The sequence below is a fragment of the Lepus europaeus genome, chromosome 1, assembly GCF_033115175.1.
Source record: "Lepus europaeus isolate LE1 chromosome 1, mLepTim1.pri, whole genome shotgun sequence".
Lineage (NCBI taxonomy): Eukaryota > Metazoa > Chordata > Mammalia > Lagomorpha > Leporidae > Lepus > Lepus europaeus.
Window position 1 is genome coordinate 76,171,551 of NC_084827.1, and position 19,858 is coordinate 76,191,408.

Here is a 19,858-nt window from a genome sequence, read left to right on the forward strand (position 1 = left end):
ACATAAATAAATCTTTTTTGAAAAATGCTACTAACAGAGGCCAACTGCAACAAATTCAAAAGAAGCAACACAGTCTTCATTTTCTCAAAGCTACCTGGGACCAAGTCCATTGTTTACAGAGGAGGCATCTGTAGCCCTGAAGAGCCAAATGAGTTGGCCCCAACCACACAGTCACTGGGCAGTGACTCCCCAGGTCCCTCGCTCTTTGCCTGTGCTGGGTGCCTGCAGGAGAGCCACGTAGTTGAGGGTGACCTGTTCACAGAACCAAAGTTCCTTCCTTCCTGAAAGATCTTTACACAGGGCGGGGACACCTGTAGTGTCACAGGATGGTACGGCTGGAGGAGCCTTGGAGACTCCCTGTCCTGTCTCTGTGAAGTGAAGAGCTCCCTGAGATGACAGAGCCTTTTCTGAGAAGCGGATGTGAGATCCCCTGTGGGCCTCCTGCAGAGTTCAGACTCTGATATGACCTGGCTCTCCACCCAGGTGCCTCACCACCTGATGATGTTCTCAGGCTCTGGGACAACTGTGTGCTGTCAGGGCCTGGGAAGCTAGTGAGGGTGCACAGTACTCTGGGGGAGTGCATGGAATAGAAGCAGGTGCCTATTGCTCCTTGCACTGCCTCCATCAACTGCCCACAGGAAGAGGCCCCTTTAAGAGGAAAATGGGGCACCAGTACGAGGAGGGAATATGTTGAGAAGGCCACCGTGGACAACATGGTTCACGGTCCCACGGACACAGCTTGGTCCCCCTCTCCTCAAGGACCCTGCTCTTCTTCCTGTCCTGTACCATGCTTGGCATGCCGCATGGCATGTACCGTGCCCCAGAGAAGGAGACTCCTCTTTGGCACAGATGTTGCCACTTGTCACTCTGAATCCTTGAGCTGCAACTGAGCTGTCAGGTGCAACATGTGGAACTGAATTTCTACCAACGAAATAAATGGAATAAGACCTCTAGCATGATAAAATAATGATAAATGGCTGCGCAGTTTGTCCAGGAAGAGTTTTACTCTGTGGTTGGCTGGCTGTGGACTGAGGCTTCACAGCATGTTCAGACACTGGTGGGAGCAGAATCTTGGCAATGTTGTGACATAAATAGCGCCGGTTCTGCTGCCTGCCTCTCAAAGGCCTGCTGTGTCTCTGTGACTGAGATGGTTTTAGACCATGAGCAGTGTCTGAACCCATTAGCTTAGCAACAAGCTCTGGTTGAATTCCTCAAGGAGGACAAAAGGTATATTTAGTCAGCCTGGGTAATAGATGACCTGGAAGACAGCACAGTGCTGTTAAGGCCCAGAAATCTTGGCCACAAGCCCACAAATTCAGGCTCTGGGTTACAAATAAGTTCAGGTTCAGGTGAGAAGGTATTTACAAAAACAACTAACATCATTTATGGTTTTAAAAATGTCACCCTTGTCATTGCTCCTACACCTTGGACTTGGAAATGCAGTGTGCTGTCTAGAATGAAAAGGTCCTGGTTCTAATCCCAAAATCAATACTCAGTGCTCAGAGTTTGAGGCTGTTTAAGTTTCCTAAACCTTGGAACGTGTTGTGGGGTAGAAACCATGTGTGGACTAAGCTCCTTGCACAGTGGCTGGCATGAAGCACTGTATTCATAGAGTTCTTGTGGGTACACTGATTGTCCTTGATTGGATCATCTTACTGTTTGTAGATAGGAAAAGCAGTGGTGTCTACACTGGAGGCTAGAAGCAGAGACACTGGGATTGGATTGATGCTTGTGTCCCCATTGCAAGTCTCCTGCCTCAGCTTCAATGTAGCTGGGTCACTGCTTGGCATTACTGACTTGCCCTTTCAATGGTTAGTTCCTTGGATAAACCATTCTCCTGGTGGTGGAGGTTGTGGGATTCAAAACTGGGAGTTATGCAACAGCACTTCCCAGCCTGCCTCCTGGGAGGCAGGGCTAAAAAGAGAACAAGGTAGTTTAATGCTCCAACCTACAAAGACTAGAGTTCTTGTATGAGTGAATCCTGGTGGTCAGATATCTGCAGAGAGGCCTGAGAGAAGGCCACTCTTCAGGGTTATGCACAGGAACACCAGTAGGACTTAGAAGGTCCAAGAGAAACCACTGGGGCTAGTGCTGTAGTGCAGTGGGTTAACGGCCTGGCCTGAAGTGCCGGCATCCCATATTGGCACTGGTTTGAGACCCGGCTGCTCTACTTCCAATCTAGCTCTCTGCTATGGCCTGAGAAAGCAGAAGATGGCCCAAGCCCTTGGGCCCCTGCACCCACGCGAGAGACCCGGAAAGAAGCTCCTGGCTCCTGGCTTCGGATTGGCACAGCTCTGGCCATTGCGACCTGTTGGAGAGTGAACTATTGGATGGAAGACTGCTCTCTCTCTCTCTCTCTCTCTCTCTCTGCCTCTCCTCACTCTGTGTAACTCTGACTTTCCAATAAATAAATAAAAAGAGACAAACCACTGTGGATAGTCAGGTATTTCCTATTGGAAGACGGGAGATAGTTGGAACAAAGGAATTAAGCAAGTAAGTCACAGTGCAGGAACCAAGCATATGTCACAGCTGGTTAGAAGGCTCCAAAGAAACCTTCTCTAATGGGTCATCATCGTTAGTCTTCAGAAAAACAATATTGGGCAGGGGAAGGAGAGTCCCAAGGTTACTGGAAGGTCCTCATAGTAGGGATCTTAATCAATAGACCTAGGTTTGAAATTTTGAAAAATTGTGGTAAAATACATGTAACATAAACGTTACCATCTTACCCATGTTTACCAGTACAATTCAGAGGAATTAAGCAGATTTCAATAGATGTGTAATGATCACTACCACTGACTGATTTGAATGAACAGCAGAATTTCAATTCACAGATTACTTTCCAAAGAGCAGAAGATCTAAGTGAATTTTTCCTTCACAAGATAATGCTCATCATCCTTCCTAGGAAGACTGCCTGACAGTCCAAGCTTCTTGGGATGCCTTCCATGGAAACCCCAAATGCCCCTCAGTAGGCCTTCTGACTGTGAGTGCAAGTCCAATTCATGCATCAGACAAACCATTAAATGTCTAATATGCTCTCAGGAAACTTTATCATTAATCACCAGTATGAAAAGATCTCAAATTACCTGCAATTTACTCAGCTTCTCTGGTAGACTCGTCTCACTTTGGCATTCATAAGACAAATCAAGAGAGAGGAAATCAACTGTGTCCTAGAAATAAACAGGTCGTTAGAGCATAAGTATTTCAAGACAAAGAGCTTCTCAGAAATACTCTTTTTGTTTTCTTCCTTACTACTAACATGAATAGGTTTTATCATTATTTATTTGAAAGTCAGCATTACAGAGAGAAAGGACATACCTACACAGACACACAGACACACACACACACACACACACAGAGAGAGAGAGAGAGAGAGAGAGAGAGAGAGAGAGAGAGAGAGAAATCTTCATCCACTGGTTCATTGCTCAAATGACTGCAACGGCCAGGGCTGGGCCAGGCTGAAGCCAGGAGCCAGGAGATTTTCTGGTGTCCCATGTGGGTGCAAGGGCCCAAGGACTTGGGCCATTCTTTGCTGCTTTCTCTGGTGTTTTAGCAGGGAGCTGGATCAGAAGTGGAGCACTCAGAACTGAAGCTGGAGCCCATATGGGATGCCAGCACTGCAGGCAGTAGCTTTATCCAATACATCACAGCGTCAGCCCCTAAAATGAATAATTTAAAATGGGATTCGCCAAGGGAAGAGGAGGACGAAAAGAAGGGGATGGAGTGAGAATGTGTGTGTGTTGGCAGGGGTGGGGGATAGGTTTGCTGTATGTTGTTGGGAATATACCATCTATATGCTCAGCCCTGGAACTGGCAGATGGAAAGTTAAGTGTGTATGATGAAAGGGATGAATTAAAGAGTGAGTAAGCAGAAATGATGGGCAACCACCAATGTAGCGGAGCACCAGGGGAGATTGTTGGAGGCAAGAGCTGCCCCTGGGAGGTATCAGCTTCCTGGCCCTTACACTTTGCCAGGATGGAAGCAAGAGAGCCTTCAGCCCCCATGGGCTCCACAATGATCTCTTAAGGCTTGCTCACCTACTGGTTTCTGTTTTAATTGTAGGCCATATGAAGCCCACTCAGTTAGCCCTGGCCTGGCCCATTCTACTAGCCAAGAGCACAGCCGTCATGGTCCTGGTCCTTGACGTGCTCATCCACCCTCTTAATAAGGATTACTCCTCTGCCCTATCACTGCCCTGCATGTGCTCAAAGAACACCAGGTTCACGGTCAAAACACGTGGAGGACTGAGGATAATGGCATCTGGTGAGAATCAGGTGCACTGTGCTTTACAATTGATTACCCACATGCTCCCTACTGCTTTCCCAATCAAGTTATCAGTGTTGGCTAAAGTCTTACACCGTCGCTCCATGCTGGCAATTATCACTTGAACTTTCTCCTACTTGGCCTCTGTGATCTTACTTCTGTGTGTCAGTTCCACACAACACACAATAATTGAATTCCAATTTCTGAAAGTCACTGTGGTAGGTACATAGATTGGAGAGTTTCACTTAAAGATGTATGAGATACACAGAAGCATACAAGTTAACAAGGAAGCATAGTAAATGTGACAGTTAACATGAAGAAAAGGCAGAAAGTTAGAAGTTAGAAAAAGCCGAGCGAGAGCGGCAAGATGGCAGAATAGGAAGGGAGCACACTGATAGTTCGAGAAGACACAGGTTAATAAAAGTGGAGATACTGCAGGGTCAAGGAAGAGTAGGGGAAGAAACAGCAGAGGAAACTCTTCTGGAATTAGTGATTCACAGTGGACCTACGTGGAGAGCGTGGGAGCCCAAGTTCGGGACACCATGGCAGACTCAACACACCAGTGCTGGAATGCGAGGTGAGCTGAACCTCAATAGCTCGAGACACCAGCGGGCAAGTGGAAAGAGGAGACTAGAGGGAACGAGGCTTGAAACTCTGTGGGGAAAAGTTCACCAGGCTAACTAGAAGAGAGAGAGGAAAAAAAAAAAGTGACCGATACGGACACGAGTTTCTCTCTCTCCGCTCACCCCTCAAAGGCTAGCAAGACAAAGAGCAGGCGCCATTTTGGACATACGTCATAAGCAGGGCGACCTCAGGTCTGCACCGGCCCTGAGCCTAGCAGAAAAACCTGACTCTGGGGTGGGGGGGTGAAATAACAGGAGATTAGGATCAAACTTGGCAACCCAGTGGGAGACTGCAGGAGAATTGGAGCCCACACTGAGGACGGCACAGATTCCCTGTGTGGTCCTTGGGAAAGAGCTTCTGATCTCTAGCTCCTGTGGGTATATCATTTGCCTGCTAACTACCTCCAATTACATTCAGCTGTGCAGAATTACTTCCCTTTTGAATAAAAAGAAAGAAAGAAAGAAAGAAAGAAAGAAAGAAAGAAAGAAAGAAAGAAAGAAAGAGAGAGAGAGAGAGAGAGATTTACCACGCCTAACCTGGGAGTGTCATCTTTGACACACCCTCAACCCTGAGGAACCAAACACAGCTCTCAGGCCACACTCATCTCAAGCCTCTAAGGCTCCACCGAAAGCAGACAGTCCACTTAATATAGAGCCATAGTGTAACAAGAAAAAACACCACAGGGAAGAAACCAAATATCTCCAACATGCCAAACAACAAACGCAAAAACTGAGGTAACAAGAACAAGGAAGACACTATGACGCCCCCAATGAAAAAGACACCCCAATTCAAGATTATGAAGATGATGAGATCGAAGAAATGCAAGAAGCGGATCTCAAAAAATTGATAAGAACATTAAGAAGTTCTCAAAAACAAATTCTTGAACTACAGAAATCCTTAATGGACAAGATAGAAAATCTCTCTCGTGAAAATGAAATATTAAGGAGGAATCAAAATGAAATGAAACAACTAGTAGAACAAGAAACTGTGATAGTGACGAGAAATCATAATGAAATGAAGAATTCCATAGATCAAATGACAAACACATTAGAGAGCCTTAAAAACAGAATGGGCAAAGCAGAAGAGAGAATATCAGACTTAGAAGACAGAGAACAGGAAAGAAGAGGAAATTAGAAATCTAAAAAATATTGTCAGGAATCTACAGGATACTATTAAAAAACCGAACATTCGGGTTCTAGGAGTTCCTGAAGGCATGGAGAGGGAAAAAGGATTAGAAGGCATTTTCAGTGACATGCTAGCAGAAAATTTCCCAGGTTTGGAGAAGGAAAGAGGCATCTTAGTACAGGAAGCTTATAGAACCCCTAATAAACATGACCAAAAGAGATCCTCACCACGACATGTTGTAATCAAACTCACCACAGTGAAACATAAAGAAAAGATTCTAAAATGTGCAAGAGAGAAATGTCAGATTACTCTTAGAGGATCTCCAATTAGACTCACAGCAGACTTCTCATCACAAACCCTACTAGCTAGAAGGGAATGGCAAGACATAGCCCAGGTACTAAGAGAGAAAAACTGCCAGCCCAGAATATTATATCCTGCAAAGCTCTCATTTGTGAATGAAGGTGAAATAAACACTTTTCATAGCAAACAGAAATTGAAAGAATTTGTTGCCACTCGTCCTGCCCTGCAAAAGATGCTTAAAGATGTGTTACACACAGAAACACAGAAACATGGTCATCAATATGAAAGAAGGTAAAGGAAGGAAACCTCACAGCACAAGATCATAGGAAGCTCAATTTCTCTTTGACATAGAATTAAAATCTGATGCTCTGTTAAAGCAATGTGTTAAACTAATCTATTATGTTCTCTCGATGTCTGTTAAATTCTAATTGTTCAAAAACAGCTGAATTTTTATTAAGAGCTATGGGTTATTTAAATATGTGCTTATTTTCAAAGATTTGAATAATCACCTTGTAACAATGATCAAATTTGGTCTATGTTATGTCATGATATTAAGGAATCTTATTTCAACCAGATATTTTGGATTTTGAGCCTTCTTGGCATTCTTGACAGGCATTCAAAAAATCAAAGTTTCAAACAATCTGGACTCTAAAATTTCCAGTAAATCCTGGACTTTGGTTTTTCCAGTTTGGGCCCAACTGAAAAAATCGAAGGACCTATGTCTCTCATCTTATAGAGACACCGACTAATCAGGCTATTTGGATTATATTAGAAGTACTGTCAAGATGTGATGTGGTACCAAATTTTAAGTTTCTATAATGGAAAATGCTATTAATACAAATGTTTGAGAATTAAAAAGTCTAATGATCTTGTGTTACTAGACATGATAGTTATCTTAATGAGAAAGCCCCAGAGGCCTAAAGGGTTCAATACTTGTAAAATCCTACAGGTGCTTTCAAAAATACTGTGAAGTAAGCAAGTGCCTCTTGTTGGCTGATGAGTTTATAATTTTAAACATGGCAACTTAAAGTCTTTTGTCATCCACAATTATATATGATTTGCTGCTCATAAAACTAAAGCGTTGTTGGTTCTGTGTTTAGCTGTCCTCCTATAGGTTCCTATGGACTTTTTCCAGCCACTTCTATTGTATTCAGTACTTTGGGATGGATCTGTAAACAGATGAAGCCAATAATGTATTAACAGTACCAACTGAGAGAAAGTATGGTTAACTGAGGTTACTAAAAACAAAAAGCAATTCAAATCAATTGGCAATCTACAAAAAGAGTTAAAGATTTTAAAAGCTATTATTAAAATTGCTATATTGGTCTATTACGTTATGTTATATGTGTGTGCATATTGTATGTCCACATGGGAAAATTTTATTAAGAGTTTTATTTTAATTGGCTTATAGATAAGATTGTCCATAAATTTAAGCTGCTAAAATCAATCAAAGATACATTTTAATTTGTGTGACCTGAATCTGTGTATCATATGTTTTAAACTTGTTGGTAGAAAGAAACTAAAAACATTTTGTATGTTAGTGCTTAAGTTTACTGATTAAACAAACTACACCATGTTAGATATTTAAGAGGTGTTTCCAAATACATGATTCTTAAAATTTATAGAAGGCATTGGACCTTCTGGTAAATGTTTTCTTAAGTCGTTATCTAATGGTTGAAGCTGTTTGCTAAGTATTCATGTAATATTGCTATTGTCAGCAAGCGATCTAGGACTTGCTCCCTCATTTCTCTATTCTAAGCCCAACTTGTTCTTTCATTTCTCTATTCTCCTCAAGGTAGGAAACTAATTCTATTTTGAAGGAATCTGTAGGATGTACAATTTAATCTTCAGACCCTATAAAAGAGATGGCTAACATTTTTCAGTAATAGCATAGCCAAAATAAGAGCTTAAATTATAATCTCATAGCTAGATTTACTTCGCCATCAGCGAAGTATACAGTAAGTAGAAAAAACCTCCCTTTCAGACCAAAGGGAAAGAAAGTTTCAAAGTGAGAATATAATTTTCCTCATGGGCATTGTCTACCTTAGAAAAACTACTACAGAACATGCCTGTGACTATAGACTTGTAGTTCAGGCCACCGAAGATTAGAGATGGGACTTGGGCACTCCCTTGACTTGCATCCTCTGGTCTGCTTTAACACAAACCAGGAGGAAAAGAAAGCTAGGCATCAGAAGCAATGGGTGGCAGGCCTATTAATGGCTGATCTGTACAGTGATCTGCCCTCAAGGAGACCCAACAGGCCAGTCCACTGCAGTGGCTTTCAATGTGGTAAGCCTGGGCTTCAGCAGAAGTCAGCTTGTGAAGAGCCCTGGCAGCTCTGCCAAGAGTTGGATCACTGGAAATGGACCTGCCCTGGAATCGAAGGATGCCCAGGTCAGAGCCACAGATCTTATTGGCTCTAAGCTGAAAAGCCCTTCACTCAGCCCAACTTCCAAAGTGACCCCTGTAGCTGAGGGGATGGCCAAGCAGGGTCAGCAACATTGCAGGCAGAACTGTAAATTTCTTGTTAGAGATGCCACCTGCCTTTATCTGGCCAGCTCTCCTCCCAGGCCAGCCAAGTAATGAAAGTCAACAGAGTGCCTTCCCCTAGGAGGTTCACACCTCCCTTAGGATGTACCCCATGTGAAGAGATAGATAGGTCTGGGCCTCTGAATTTACAAGTCCTAAAGCCCACCAGATTATTATCAAGCCCCTTCTATCAGGTTCTATTTGCCTCTCAATCAGAAAACTTAATTGTAGCTTAGACAGCACCTTTCTTAGCTCCTCTAATAATGACTCTGTCCTTTGTTCTAGACCCTGTCTAGCGCACTTCGGCCTCATTCCTTTGTAATCATAACCTCTACTCTACCACCAATGGCTCTACTCCCAACCTGTGTGTACTGATGGTCCTCTTCCCCACTTTATGCTGTATAATTGTTCAAATCTGGTAAATCCACTCTTAGGATCATTGGTTACTATCCTCATCCTGTCTTTTATGACCTTGTCTAAATATGATCAGAGTTGGGGAACTTGGAAGGCTTCCATAGCCTTGGCAACTCATGACGACAGCCTAGGGTGGCTACTGGCACCATAAACTAGAGTGTCAATTTGTTGGGTCAACAACAGGAGTCACTGTGCACTTGCTCCTCATGTGGGATCTCTGTCCTTAATGTGCTGTACATTGTGATTTAATGCTATAACTAGTACTCAAACAGTATGTTTCACTTTGTGTTTCTATGTGGGTGCAAACTGTTGAAATCTTTATACTAAATTGATCTTCTGTATATAAAGAGAATTGAAAATGAATCTTGATGTGAATTGAAGGGGAGAGGGAGCGGGAGAGGGGAGGGTTGCAGGTGGGAGGGAAGTTATGGGAGGGGGAAGCCATTGTAATCCATAAGCTGTACATTGGAAATTTATATTCATTAAATAAAAGTTTTAAAAAAAGTTAGAAAAAGCCAAACCAGTGGTTCTCAGACTTCAGTGGGAATTAGACTCACCCAGGAACTTGGAAACCTAAGAAGGCCCAGGTCCAACTCACCATGGTCAGCAGTCATCTCTGTGTCCTCTACTAGCACTCAAGGTGATTGTGATACACAGAAAAGTTTGGGAACCTCTGGTCTGAGAAATGGCTAAAGATTCCGACTTCTAATAGGAAAAGGGTACCTCAGATTCAGAGAGGGATTATTAATATTAAGCGAGGCCTCCTAAAGGAAGGCACATCCACATGGACATTAACAATGGGTGGGATTTTTCCAGAGGAAGATTTGTGGAAGGATGGAGGTCAGAAAAGACATCAAATAGAGAGTGAAGGAGAGTGGGAAGCAAACAGCACACACAGAGTATGACAGCAAGTGGAGGACACACACACACACACACACATAGAGAAGGGCTCTGAATGACTGTTACCCTTTCAGGGGAGTATGGCTCTAGCAGGGAATGCACCATATCTGTGTTGTTAGATTACCTAGGAGTACTGCATGGCATGGACGGGGCAGAGAGACCAGTTCAAAGGCTACTACAGGATAAGCATTTTTCTAATCAGTACTCAAGTCCTGAGACCTTATCTGATTGCTGCTATTACCTGGTATAAAGTAATTTAGATGGCATCTGGTCATGTAATATGCCTAGGAGTTGTTTATCCTGGCCTTATCACATGTGAACTGGTGAAACTAAAGACTGGACCTTGACACGCGGGGTGCCCAAGAAAGTCTAGATACTAACCAGAGGGCAGCATCTCCAGCACCTGGTCAATGCCACAGAACTACAGAAATCAACACTTTTTCTGCTGGTTTTCTGCATTGCCCCAAGTCCAAAGAGAGGCAAAGCTGTTGACTTCTCAGATTTTTCAATATTTTTTAAAAATCATCATCCAGAGGTACATTTGGGAGATGTAAAAACTAGGATGGGTACTCCAGGGAGCACACTTGAAAAGCTCTTTTACCATAATATCTGTTTTGCTATGGACCAATCTCTTCTCCAGGAAACTATTCTGGACTACTTAAAAAGTCAGAGCAAGCTGAGGCACTTGAGTCTTTGTGTGGGTGAGGTGAACTGACCAAGCAAGAGCTGGAACTACAACAAAAGAGATTTTGTTTTTAAAGTAATCATGAATCTAGAGAATGTACACTACTCAGAAGAGGCATCTGCAAAACTGTCAAACCAAAAGTCAAAAATGTCCCTCTTCTTTTTTAACACTTAAAACCACAACTTTCCCTGGCTGTGCTCTCTGTGGGCTCTTATCACCTTGGCAAGTGCAGACGTGGATGGTTCTAGCAGCAGCTCCGAGATCTCTTCAGCCTGGAGGACCACGGAGACCTTTCCTCCTGAAACCAAGCAGAGGAATCGACAGCAAGTGAGTGAGGGCAGGGGACTGACTGCAGAAGCCACTGGGGCATGCATTTCCTTTCTATTTGATGTTCACCAACTTTCCAAAGTATTTCTGAAGAAATCACCACATGACATTCCTCCAGATGAGTGATCTTAGCAAATAACCTGGTCTTAGCAAGCCTCCAGCTGGCGTTGTAGCGTAGAGGGTAAAGCTGCTGCCTGCAGTGCCAGAATCCCATATGGGCACCGGTTCGAGACCTGGCTGCTCCACTTCCGATCTAGCTCTCTGCTATGGCCTGGGAAAGCAGTAGAAGATAGCCCAAGTGCTTGGGCCCCTGCACCCATGTAGGGGACCCAGAAGAAGCTCCTGGCTCCTGACTTTGGATTGGCGCAGCTCCAGCTGTTGCAGCCAATTGGGGAGTGAGCCATTGGATGGAAGACCTCTCTCTCTCTCTCTTTCTCTCTTTCTCTGCCTTTCCTTCTCTCTGTGTGTGTAACTCTGACTTTCAAATAAATAAATAAATACAATCTTTAAAAAACCAGAAAATTTTGTCTTACAAAAATAATGCTCCTTTACAGTATATTTTTTATAGATCAAGACTATGAATTGAAGAGCGCCTGGAAAAGTCTCCTAAATGAAACAACTATCTTACTCTGCCTCCAGCAAGCAAAGAAGGGGCAACGAGAGAACTCTTTTCTAAACTTCTGTTTTACAGGTAGGTTGCTCCCAGGAAACTGCTATTACTTGGTCTTTATTCACTGTTCAACATCAACAGAGTCCCTACTCTGCATCGAGGAGGAAACAAGTAAAATGTAAACATGTGTAGCTGATACCCACTTTCTTTGCCATTATGTGACATATCAGTTGTTCTCAAACTTTTGTGTTCCTTAGAATCAATGCCCACTTCCAGGCCCACTCTCAGAGATTCAGAGTCAGGAGATTGTGGTAGGCCCAGAAATGGGCCTTTTAACATATTTCCTGGGTGATTCCTTTTTTTTGTATTTTTAAAAATTTTATTTAAATTATACAAGTTTCATGTATTTCACATATACAGGTTCAGGAACACAGTGATACTTCCTACCCTACCCTCTCTGCCACCCATTTCCAATCCTTCTTCCTCCTCTCTTTCATTTCCTACTCTCAATTTTTACAAAGATCTACTTTCAGTTAGGTTAATGATTGTGAAGTTAATCCTACATTAAGTAAAAGAATTCAACACAAATAGTATCAAGAAAAAAAAATTGTTCCTCAACAGATACAAGGGCTATAAACAATCACTGAATCTACAGCCATACCACCCTGAACACAGCCAATCTTCTCTGACCCTGGAGGATTCTGATGAAGACCAGAGCTGGAGCTAGGATTCCTCATTCAGTGTTGCTATAACATCAATTTTCAATCCACACTGGATTCTACATTCCCTGAGGACTGAAACTTCAACTTTACTTTAGTTCCCTCAAGTATCAAGCTGAGGTCTGGATCTTCAGAAGGACCTGTGATTTGGAAACACTAAGGAAAAACTGCACAAAGCTAGGTTCAAGACTGGAATTATAGAATTATGTGACTGAACTCTCTCTCATCCAGATTGTCCACAGGCAAAAGATATATCCAGCTAATGAAAACACAACTACCAATCACAACAGTTTTTATTCTGATAAAAAAAATCATCTGAGCAGGAAACATTCAGTCTGCATTTTGATAAGCTAATGGGATGCAAGTGTCTCAAGAGGTACCTTAACTGCTGGAGGTCAAATATCAATCCCTAGAAAAGAACTTTTTTAAAAGATTTATTTTTTTAAAAGATGTATTTATTTATTTGAAAGGCAGAGTCACAGAGAGAGGAAGAGAGAGAGAGAGAGAGAGAGAGGTCCTTCCATCTGCTGGTTTACTCCCCAGATGGCTGCAACAGCCAGAGCTATGCCAAACCAAAGCCAGGAGCCAGGAGCTTCTTCCAGGTCTCCCATGTGGGTGCAAGGGCCCAAGCACCTGGGTCATCTACTGCTTTTCCAGGCCATAGCAGACAGCTGGATCGGAAGTGGAGCAACCAGGACTTGAACTGGCACTTCAGGCTGTGGCTTTTACCCAGTATGCCTCAGTGCCAGCCCCTGAAAGATTTATTTTTTATTTGAAATGCAGAATTACAGATGGAGAGTGAGAAAGACAGAAAATGAGAGAGAGAGAGATTGATCTTGCAGCCACTTGTTCACTACCCAAATAGCCACAATGGCTGAGGCTGGGCCAAGCCGAAGCCAGGAGCCTGGAGCTTCTTCCTGGTCTCCCACATGGAAGAAGGACCCAAGCACTTGGACCACTCTCTGCTGCTTTTCCCAGATGCATTAGCAGGGAGCTGGACTGGAAGAAGAACAACCAGGACTTGAATTGGTGTCCATATGGGATGCTGGTGCTGCAGGTGGCGGCTTAACCCGCTGTGCCACAGAGCCGGCCCTAAGAACTTTTAAAAATGTTTATTAGGGGGAGCATAACTCTCCACTTCTTAAATGTGGTCTATACATAGTGACTTCTTTCTAAAGGGTAAAGTATGGAACAGAGAACAAAAATTAACTTTACAGTGGAGAAACTTGACAAACACTACCTCTGCCAAGTATTTAATCAACAGTCATAAATCAAGTTGACACTTGGCAAATCAAGTTGACAAATGGCACTTACTTCTGTGATTAAAAATAATGAAGGTCTGAGGCAGGTGGTTGGCCTAGCACTTATGATGCAGGTTAAGATGCCCATTTCTCATGTCAGAGGGCCTGGGTTCAAATCCTGGCTCTCCTCCCAGTGCCAGGCCAGCTTCCTGCTAATGCGTACCCTGGGAGGCAGTCGTGATGGCTCAAATATTTGGCTCCAGTAGGGCGATCTAGCCTGCATTCCTGGTTCCTGGCTTCAGCCCTGCCAAGCCCCACCCACTAGGGCATTAGGGGAGGTTTCTCTATTTCTCTCTCTCTTACTCTCTGCTTCTCAAGTAAGCAAATAATCTTAAAAAATAAGAAAGGTCTGAAAAACTATCACAGTTTAGAGGATCCTAATCAACCATGATAACTAAAGATAATGTATCCTGAACAGGATCCAGGATGGCAAAAGAACATTAAGGAAAAGCTAAGGAAATTGGAAAAAAAATCAATTTTAGTTAATAATAATGCATCCATATTGGTTCATTAATTATAAGAAATGTATCAAGCTATTATAAAAAATGTTAGTAAGAGGAAACTGGGTATAGGGAGAGAGTAGCTTATGGGGACACTAAACTATCTGCTCAGTTTTTCTGTACATTTAAAACTGTTCCCAAAAATAAAGTCTATTAATATTTTAAAGTTTTGATTAAAAGTAAAAACTTTTATGAACCAAATATGGCTTTTAAGTCTACAGATTATCTTTGACTTCTTAATGATTATCCCTCAATCATACAAAAATTTCAATTAACAAATAAACATTAACAAATAAAATGACTCCTCAAAGAATGGGTACAGACAAGATGCACGATTACGTAAGAACTTTGAGATTCACGGGACTGCGGGGAGGGGATGGTGCATGAGAGAGATGAATACTGTCCAGGGGCCTGTGCTGTGGCATAGCAGGTAAAGCCGCCGCCCGCAGTGCCAGTGTTCCATATGGGCACCAGTTTGAGTCCCGGCTGCTCCACTTCCAATCCAGTTCTCTGCTATGGCCTGGGAAAATAGTAGAAGAAGGCCCAAGTCCTTAGGCCCCATACCAGTGAGGGAGACCCAGAAGAAGCTCCTAGCTCCTGGCTTTAGATTGGCTTGGCTTCGGACAGCCATTGCAACCATCTGGGGAGTGAACCAGCTGATGGAAGAGCTCTCTCTCTCTGCCTCTGTCTCTCTGTAATTCTGCCTTTCAAATAAATAAATTTTTAAAAAAGATTTATTTATTTATGTGAAAGAGTTACACAAAGAGAGGAGAGGCAGAGAAAGAGAGAGAGAGGTCTTCCATCTGCTGGTTCACTTCCCAAATGACCACAATGATGCAGTCGGAGCTGCGTCAACCCAAAGCCAGGAGCCAGGAGCCTCCTCTGGGTCTCCCATGCAGGTGCGGGGGCCCAAGGACTTGGGCCATCTTCCACTACTTTCCAGGCCATAGCAGAGAGCTGGATCGGAAGTGGAGCAGCCAGGTCTTGAACCGACGCCCACATGGGATGCTGGCACTCCAGACCAGGGCGCCAACCCGCTGCACCACAGTGCTGGCCACTCAGATAAACAAATTAAGGAAAATAAAAGAAAGGAAAGGAAAGGGGAAGGGGAAGAGAAGGAAACCATCCAAAAACATTTGAAAATTTTAAATAAACAAAATATAGTTTAAAGTAATTTTGACAATTAGCATTTAAATACTAACAGAGAGACTGGCATAAAGGCCTGCAACATTGGCAACCCATATTGGCACTGGTTCGTTTCCTGGCTACTCCACTTCCAATCCAGCTACCTGCTAAAGTGCCTGGCACAAAACCCACGTGGGAGATCCAGAAGAAACTCCTGGCCTTGGCTTCAGCCTGGCCCAGCCCTGGCTGTTGTGCCATTTGAGAAATGAATCAGCAGATGCAAGATATCTTTCTCTCTCTCCCTTTCTCTCTTTTACTCTGTAACTCTTTCAAATAAATATACAAATTTTTAAAAATACTATTATAAACATCAGCCAAAAGAAAAGATTGATAAAGTTGGCTAAAAGAAAGAAGTGCTCATCAAAATCTCTAAAAAAAAAAAAAAAAAAGAAAGAAAGAAAGAAAAAAGAAAATAACATGGGGCTGCTGTTGTGGAACAGTAGGTTAAGCTGCTACCTTCAATGCCAGCATCCTGTTTGAGCCACTTTTGATCCAGGTTCCTGCTAATGTGCCTAGGAAAGTAGTGAAAGATGGCCTGAGTGCTTGGGTCCCTGCACTCATGTGAAAAGACCCCTGTGGAGTTCCAGGCTCCTGCCTTTGGCGTGGCCCAGCTCCAGCTTTGTGGCCATTTGGGGAGTGAAACAGTAGATGGAAAATCTCTCTTTCTCTACAACCCTGCCTTTCAAATAAACAGACCTAAAAAAAAAAAAAAACAGAAAAATAACAGATACAAACTGCAAAAAAATATCAATACATAAAATCAATACAGATTAAAGGATAAAGAAATCCTACAAGTCAATAGAAAAAAGACTGGAGCCAGCACTGTGGCACAGTGGGTTAAAGCCCCCAGCCTGCAGCACCGGCATCCCATATGGGCTCTAGTTCGAGTCCTGGCTGCTCCACTTCCGATCTAGCTCTCTGCTATGGCCTGGGAAAGCAGTAAGAAGATGGCCCATGCTCTTGGGCCCCTGCACCTGCGTGGGAGACCCAGAAGAAGCTCCTGGCTCCTGGCTTCGGATCAGCTCAGCTCTGGCTGTTGCGGTCATTTGAGGAGTGAACCAATGGAATGGAAGACCTCTCTCTCTCTCTCTCTCTGACTGTACCTCTCTCTGTAACTTTGTCTTTCAAATAAAATAAATCTTTTAAAAAAAGAGAAGACAAACCATATACAGAAGTATAAAAGACATAACAGGAGTTTCACAGAACAGGAAATAAATATAGGTAATAAATAAATGAAAGTATGTTCAACCAGAATTGCAATCAGGAAAATAAGCTCATAAAGACTTTCACATTCTCTAGACTGGTGAAAATTTAGAATTTTGACAATTACACATTTGAGGGTTGAGAAAAACTTTTACACATTGTTCATGGGAATCTAGGTTGGTACAACCATTGTGGAAAATAGTCTGTATTATCTCTCAAAGCTAAAGATACACAAGAAAAATTCTTGCACATGTACAGAAACATGTACAGGAATGTTTGTAGCAGCTATGTTCATAAGAACAGAACCTGAAAATAATTCAAATGTCCATAAACAGGAGAATGGACTAATAAAACATGGCTTAGGCACACAATGAAAAACAACAGTGAGAAAGAATAAACAGCAGCTATATTCAACAACAACGGAAAGTAATGAGGATGGGTACTCCTCATCTCTACTCCTAGTCTTAGCAGACTTCCCAGCTCAGGGGCTTTGTAGGTGTCTGATTTTCTGGCTTGCTCATTCCTTTCACTCCAAACTGCTCAAATAGTAGCCCAAGACCAGCCTTTCTGGCAACTCCATCTAAAAGACTTTCATCTGCCCTTACGTTTTTTCTTCCCTTATGCTGTCCCTCTCTTTTTTTCTTAATGGAATTAAAATGCAGTAACATAAACTTTACCATTCTAACCATTTTTCAGGAGTGCTAAGTATATTCAAACTGTGTGTAATCCATTCACAACTTATTCAGCTTGCAAAACAGAAATTCTATACCCATCAAATCACTCTGTATTTTCCTCTCCCCTAAGACCCTATCCACCACCATTCTACTTCCTGTCCCCATGAATTTTTAAAAATATTTTTATTTATTTAACAGGCAGAGTTATAGAAGGAGACAGAGAAAAAGAGATCTTCCATCCACTAGTACACTCCCAGATGGCCACAACGATGAGGGCTGGGCCAGGCCAAAACCAGCAGCCAGGAGCTTCTTCCAGGTACAGGAGCCCAAGAACTTGGGCCATCTTCTGCTGCTTTCCCAGGAGCATTAGCACGGAGCTAGATCAGAAGCGGAGCAGCCAGGTCTAGAACAAGCACCTACATGGGATGCCAGCACAGCAGACAGCAGCGTAACATGCTATGCCACAGTACTGGCAAAGAAGGGCTAATCCTTTTTAAAAAGATTTATATTATTTATGTGAAAGAGTTACTGAGAGAGAGACAGAGAAGGAGAAAGAGAGAGATCTTCCATCCTCTGGTTCACTCCCCAAATAGCTGCAACAGCTGGGACTGGGTCAGTCCAAAGCCAGGAGCCAAAAGCTTCATCTAAGTCTCCCACATGGATGCAGAGGCTCAAACACTTGGATCACCTACCACTGCATTCCCAGAAGCATTAGCAGGGAGTAGCTGGGACCCATATGCAATGCAGTGTTACAGGCAGTGGCTTAACCCATTATGCCACAATGCCAGACCCTGTCAACATGAATTTGACTACTCTCTTTACAAGTATATAAAGTGGACTCAAACATTACTTGCTTTTTTTGGAGACTTGTTCATTTCACCTAAGGAAATATCCTCGAGGTTCATCCATGTTGTACTGCAAGATATAATTTCACTAAAAAAATTTTTGCTGGGGCTGGTGATGTGGCACAGTGGATTGAGCCACCATTTGAAATGTTGGCATCCCATATGGGCACTGGTTTGAGTCCTAGCTCAAGCTCCCTGCTAATGTGCCTGGGATGTGGGGATGGCCCAAGTGGTTTGGCCCCTAATCCATGTCAGAGACCCAGATGCAGCTCCTGGCTTTGGCCTGGCTCAGTCTCAACTGTTAAGGCCATTAAGGAGTAGACCAGTAGATGGAAGTTCGCTTTCTTTCTCTGTCTGCAACATTACCTTTCAAATAAAAGTAATAGATCTTTTTTAAAAATTAAAATAATGGCTATTTTAAAAAAAAGTCTTAACTGTTGCACCAAACATGCACCCCAACACTTCTCAAAGAAAACGTAACCTGTCCTATTTCCATTGGAAAGCCAAGACAATATTCATTTTACAATAATATACAGATAGGAAGGAACTATTTAAGGTGAATGGAATGAAATGCCAAGTCCTGCCTTCAGGAGGATAAGGGAAGGTGGGTGACAAAGCCTGTCAGTGAGTCAGCCACCAGGATCACTGTACTCACCGCGAGCAGCGTATTTTTGGTGGTAAATCTCATAGGCTCTTCTGTGGGCCTCAGTGAGGAGCTGCAGACGCGAAGCTCTTGACTCCTGCTGAGGGAGCTCCCTTAGGGCTGCCTCCAAGTCACTAAAGGTGAGCCAGACCCCCACGAGGTCCCCAAAGGCCTGGAAGGCGAAGGTGGAGTACTCAGCGAAGAGGTCGGCGAAGACGGCGCTCCTCAGGGCGCTGCTGGCACGGAGGGGCTGGTGGTGCAGGACGACCATGGGCTGGAGCTGCGCAGCCCTGAGGGCCTCGAGGAGCTGCCGGTAGCACCGCACTGCGTTCCCATCTGGGTCTCCGGAGCGTCCTACTGGGAGAAGCTGTGCCCACGACAGAAACACTTTATAGTGGGTGATCTCACTGGCACGGAGACTGCTGAAATACTCCGGCAGGAAAGCGGGCAGTGGCTGGGAACAAACATAAAGGTCTTTGCCCCCTGCTGCAAAATCAGGAGTCTGGTTTCCCTGTGGGTACTGCAGGCTGAGCAGTAGGCCAGTGGTTAGAGGCCCTGCAGCTGAAATGAAATTGCTATCAGATTCCCAGTCTGACCCCCGGCAGGAGCAGCTCAGGAGGACAGGAAAGACTATACTCCAAAAGAGCTCCATTTTCAAGGGGCTACCAGGAGGTACATGGAAGGACCCCTGGCTTTATAGCTGCAGCTGATGTTATAAAATACAAAGGGATTATTGGCACTTAATATTTAACCAGGTTATCTAGGATAAAGAATCAGTGCCTGGCTCAGTAATGTAACAGATATAACCATCGAAAGGCAGTAAGAGATAACACAAAAATTTCAAACTTTCCACACAAGCAGAGGAACCTAGAAAAATGTCTGAAGAAAAGTGTTCATTTTTTTTTTTGCCTTATAAGTGATATAAAAATATGTCTATATAATAGACATTGAAGCACTCATTAAACTGATCTTCTCCTTTAAAAACAGGTAAACAACATAATTTGTAAAATATTC

General features: G+C 43.3%; 1 protein-coding gene across 1 annotated transcript in view; it reads right to left on the reverse strand.

Annotated features, from left to right (window-relative positions):
- LOC133765772 (lactase/phlorizin hydrolase-like) overlaps nt 1-19,496 on the reverse strand; it is a 63,224-nt gene extending 43,728 nt beyond the window's left edge. The window contains exons 1-3 of the mRNA XM_062199326.1: nt 18,857-19,496; nt 11,056-11,135; nt 3,084-3,167 (exon numbers count right to left, since the gene is read on the reverse strand). Coding sequence (XP_062055310.1) covers nt 3,084-3,167; nt 11,056-11,135; nt 18,857-19,496 — 804 coding nt within the window. The remainder of the gene's footprint in view (nt 1-3,083; nt 3,168-11,055; nt 11,136-18,856) is intronic.
- Between the last annotated feature and the right edge of the window lie 362 nt (nt 19,497-19,858).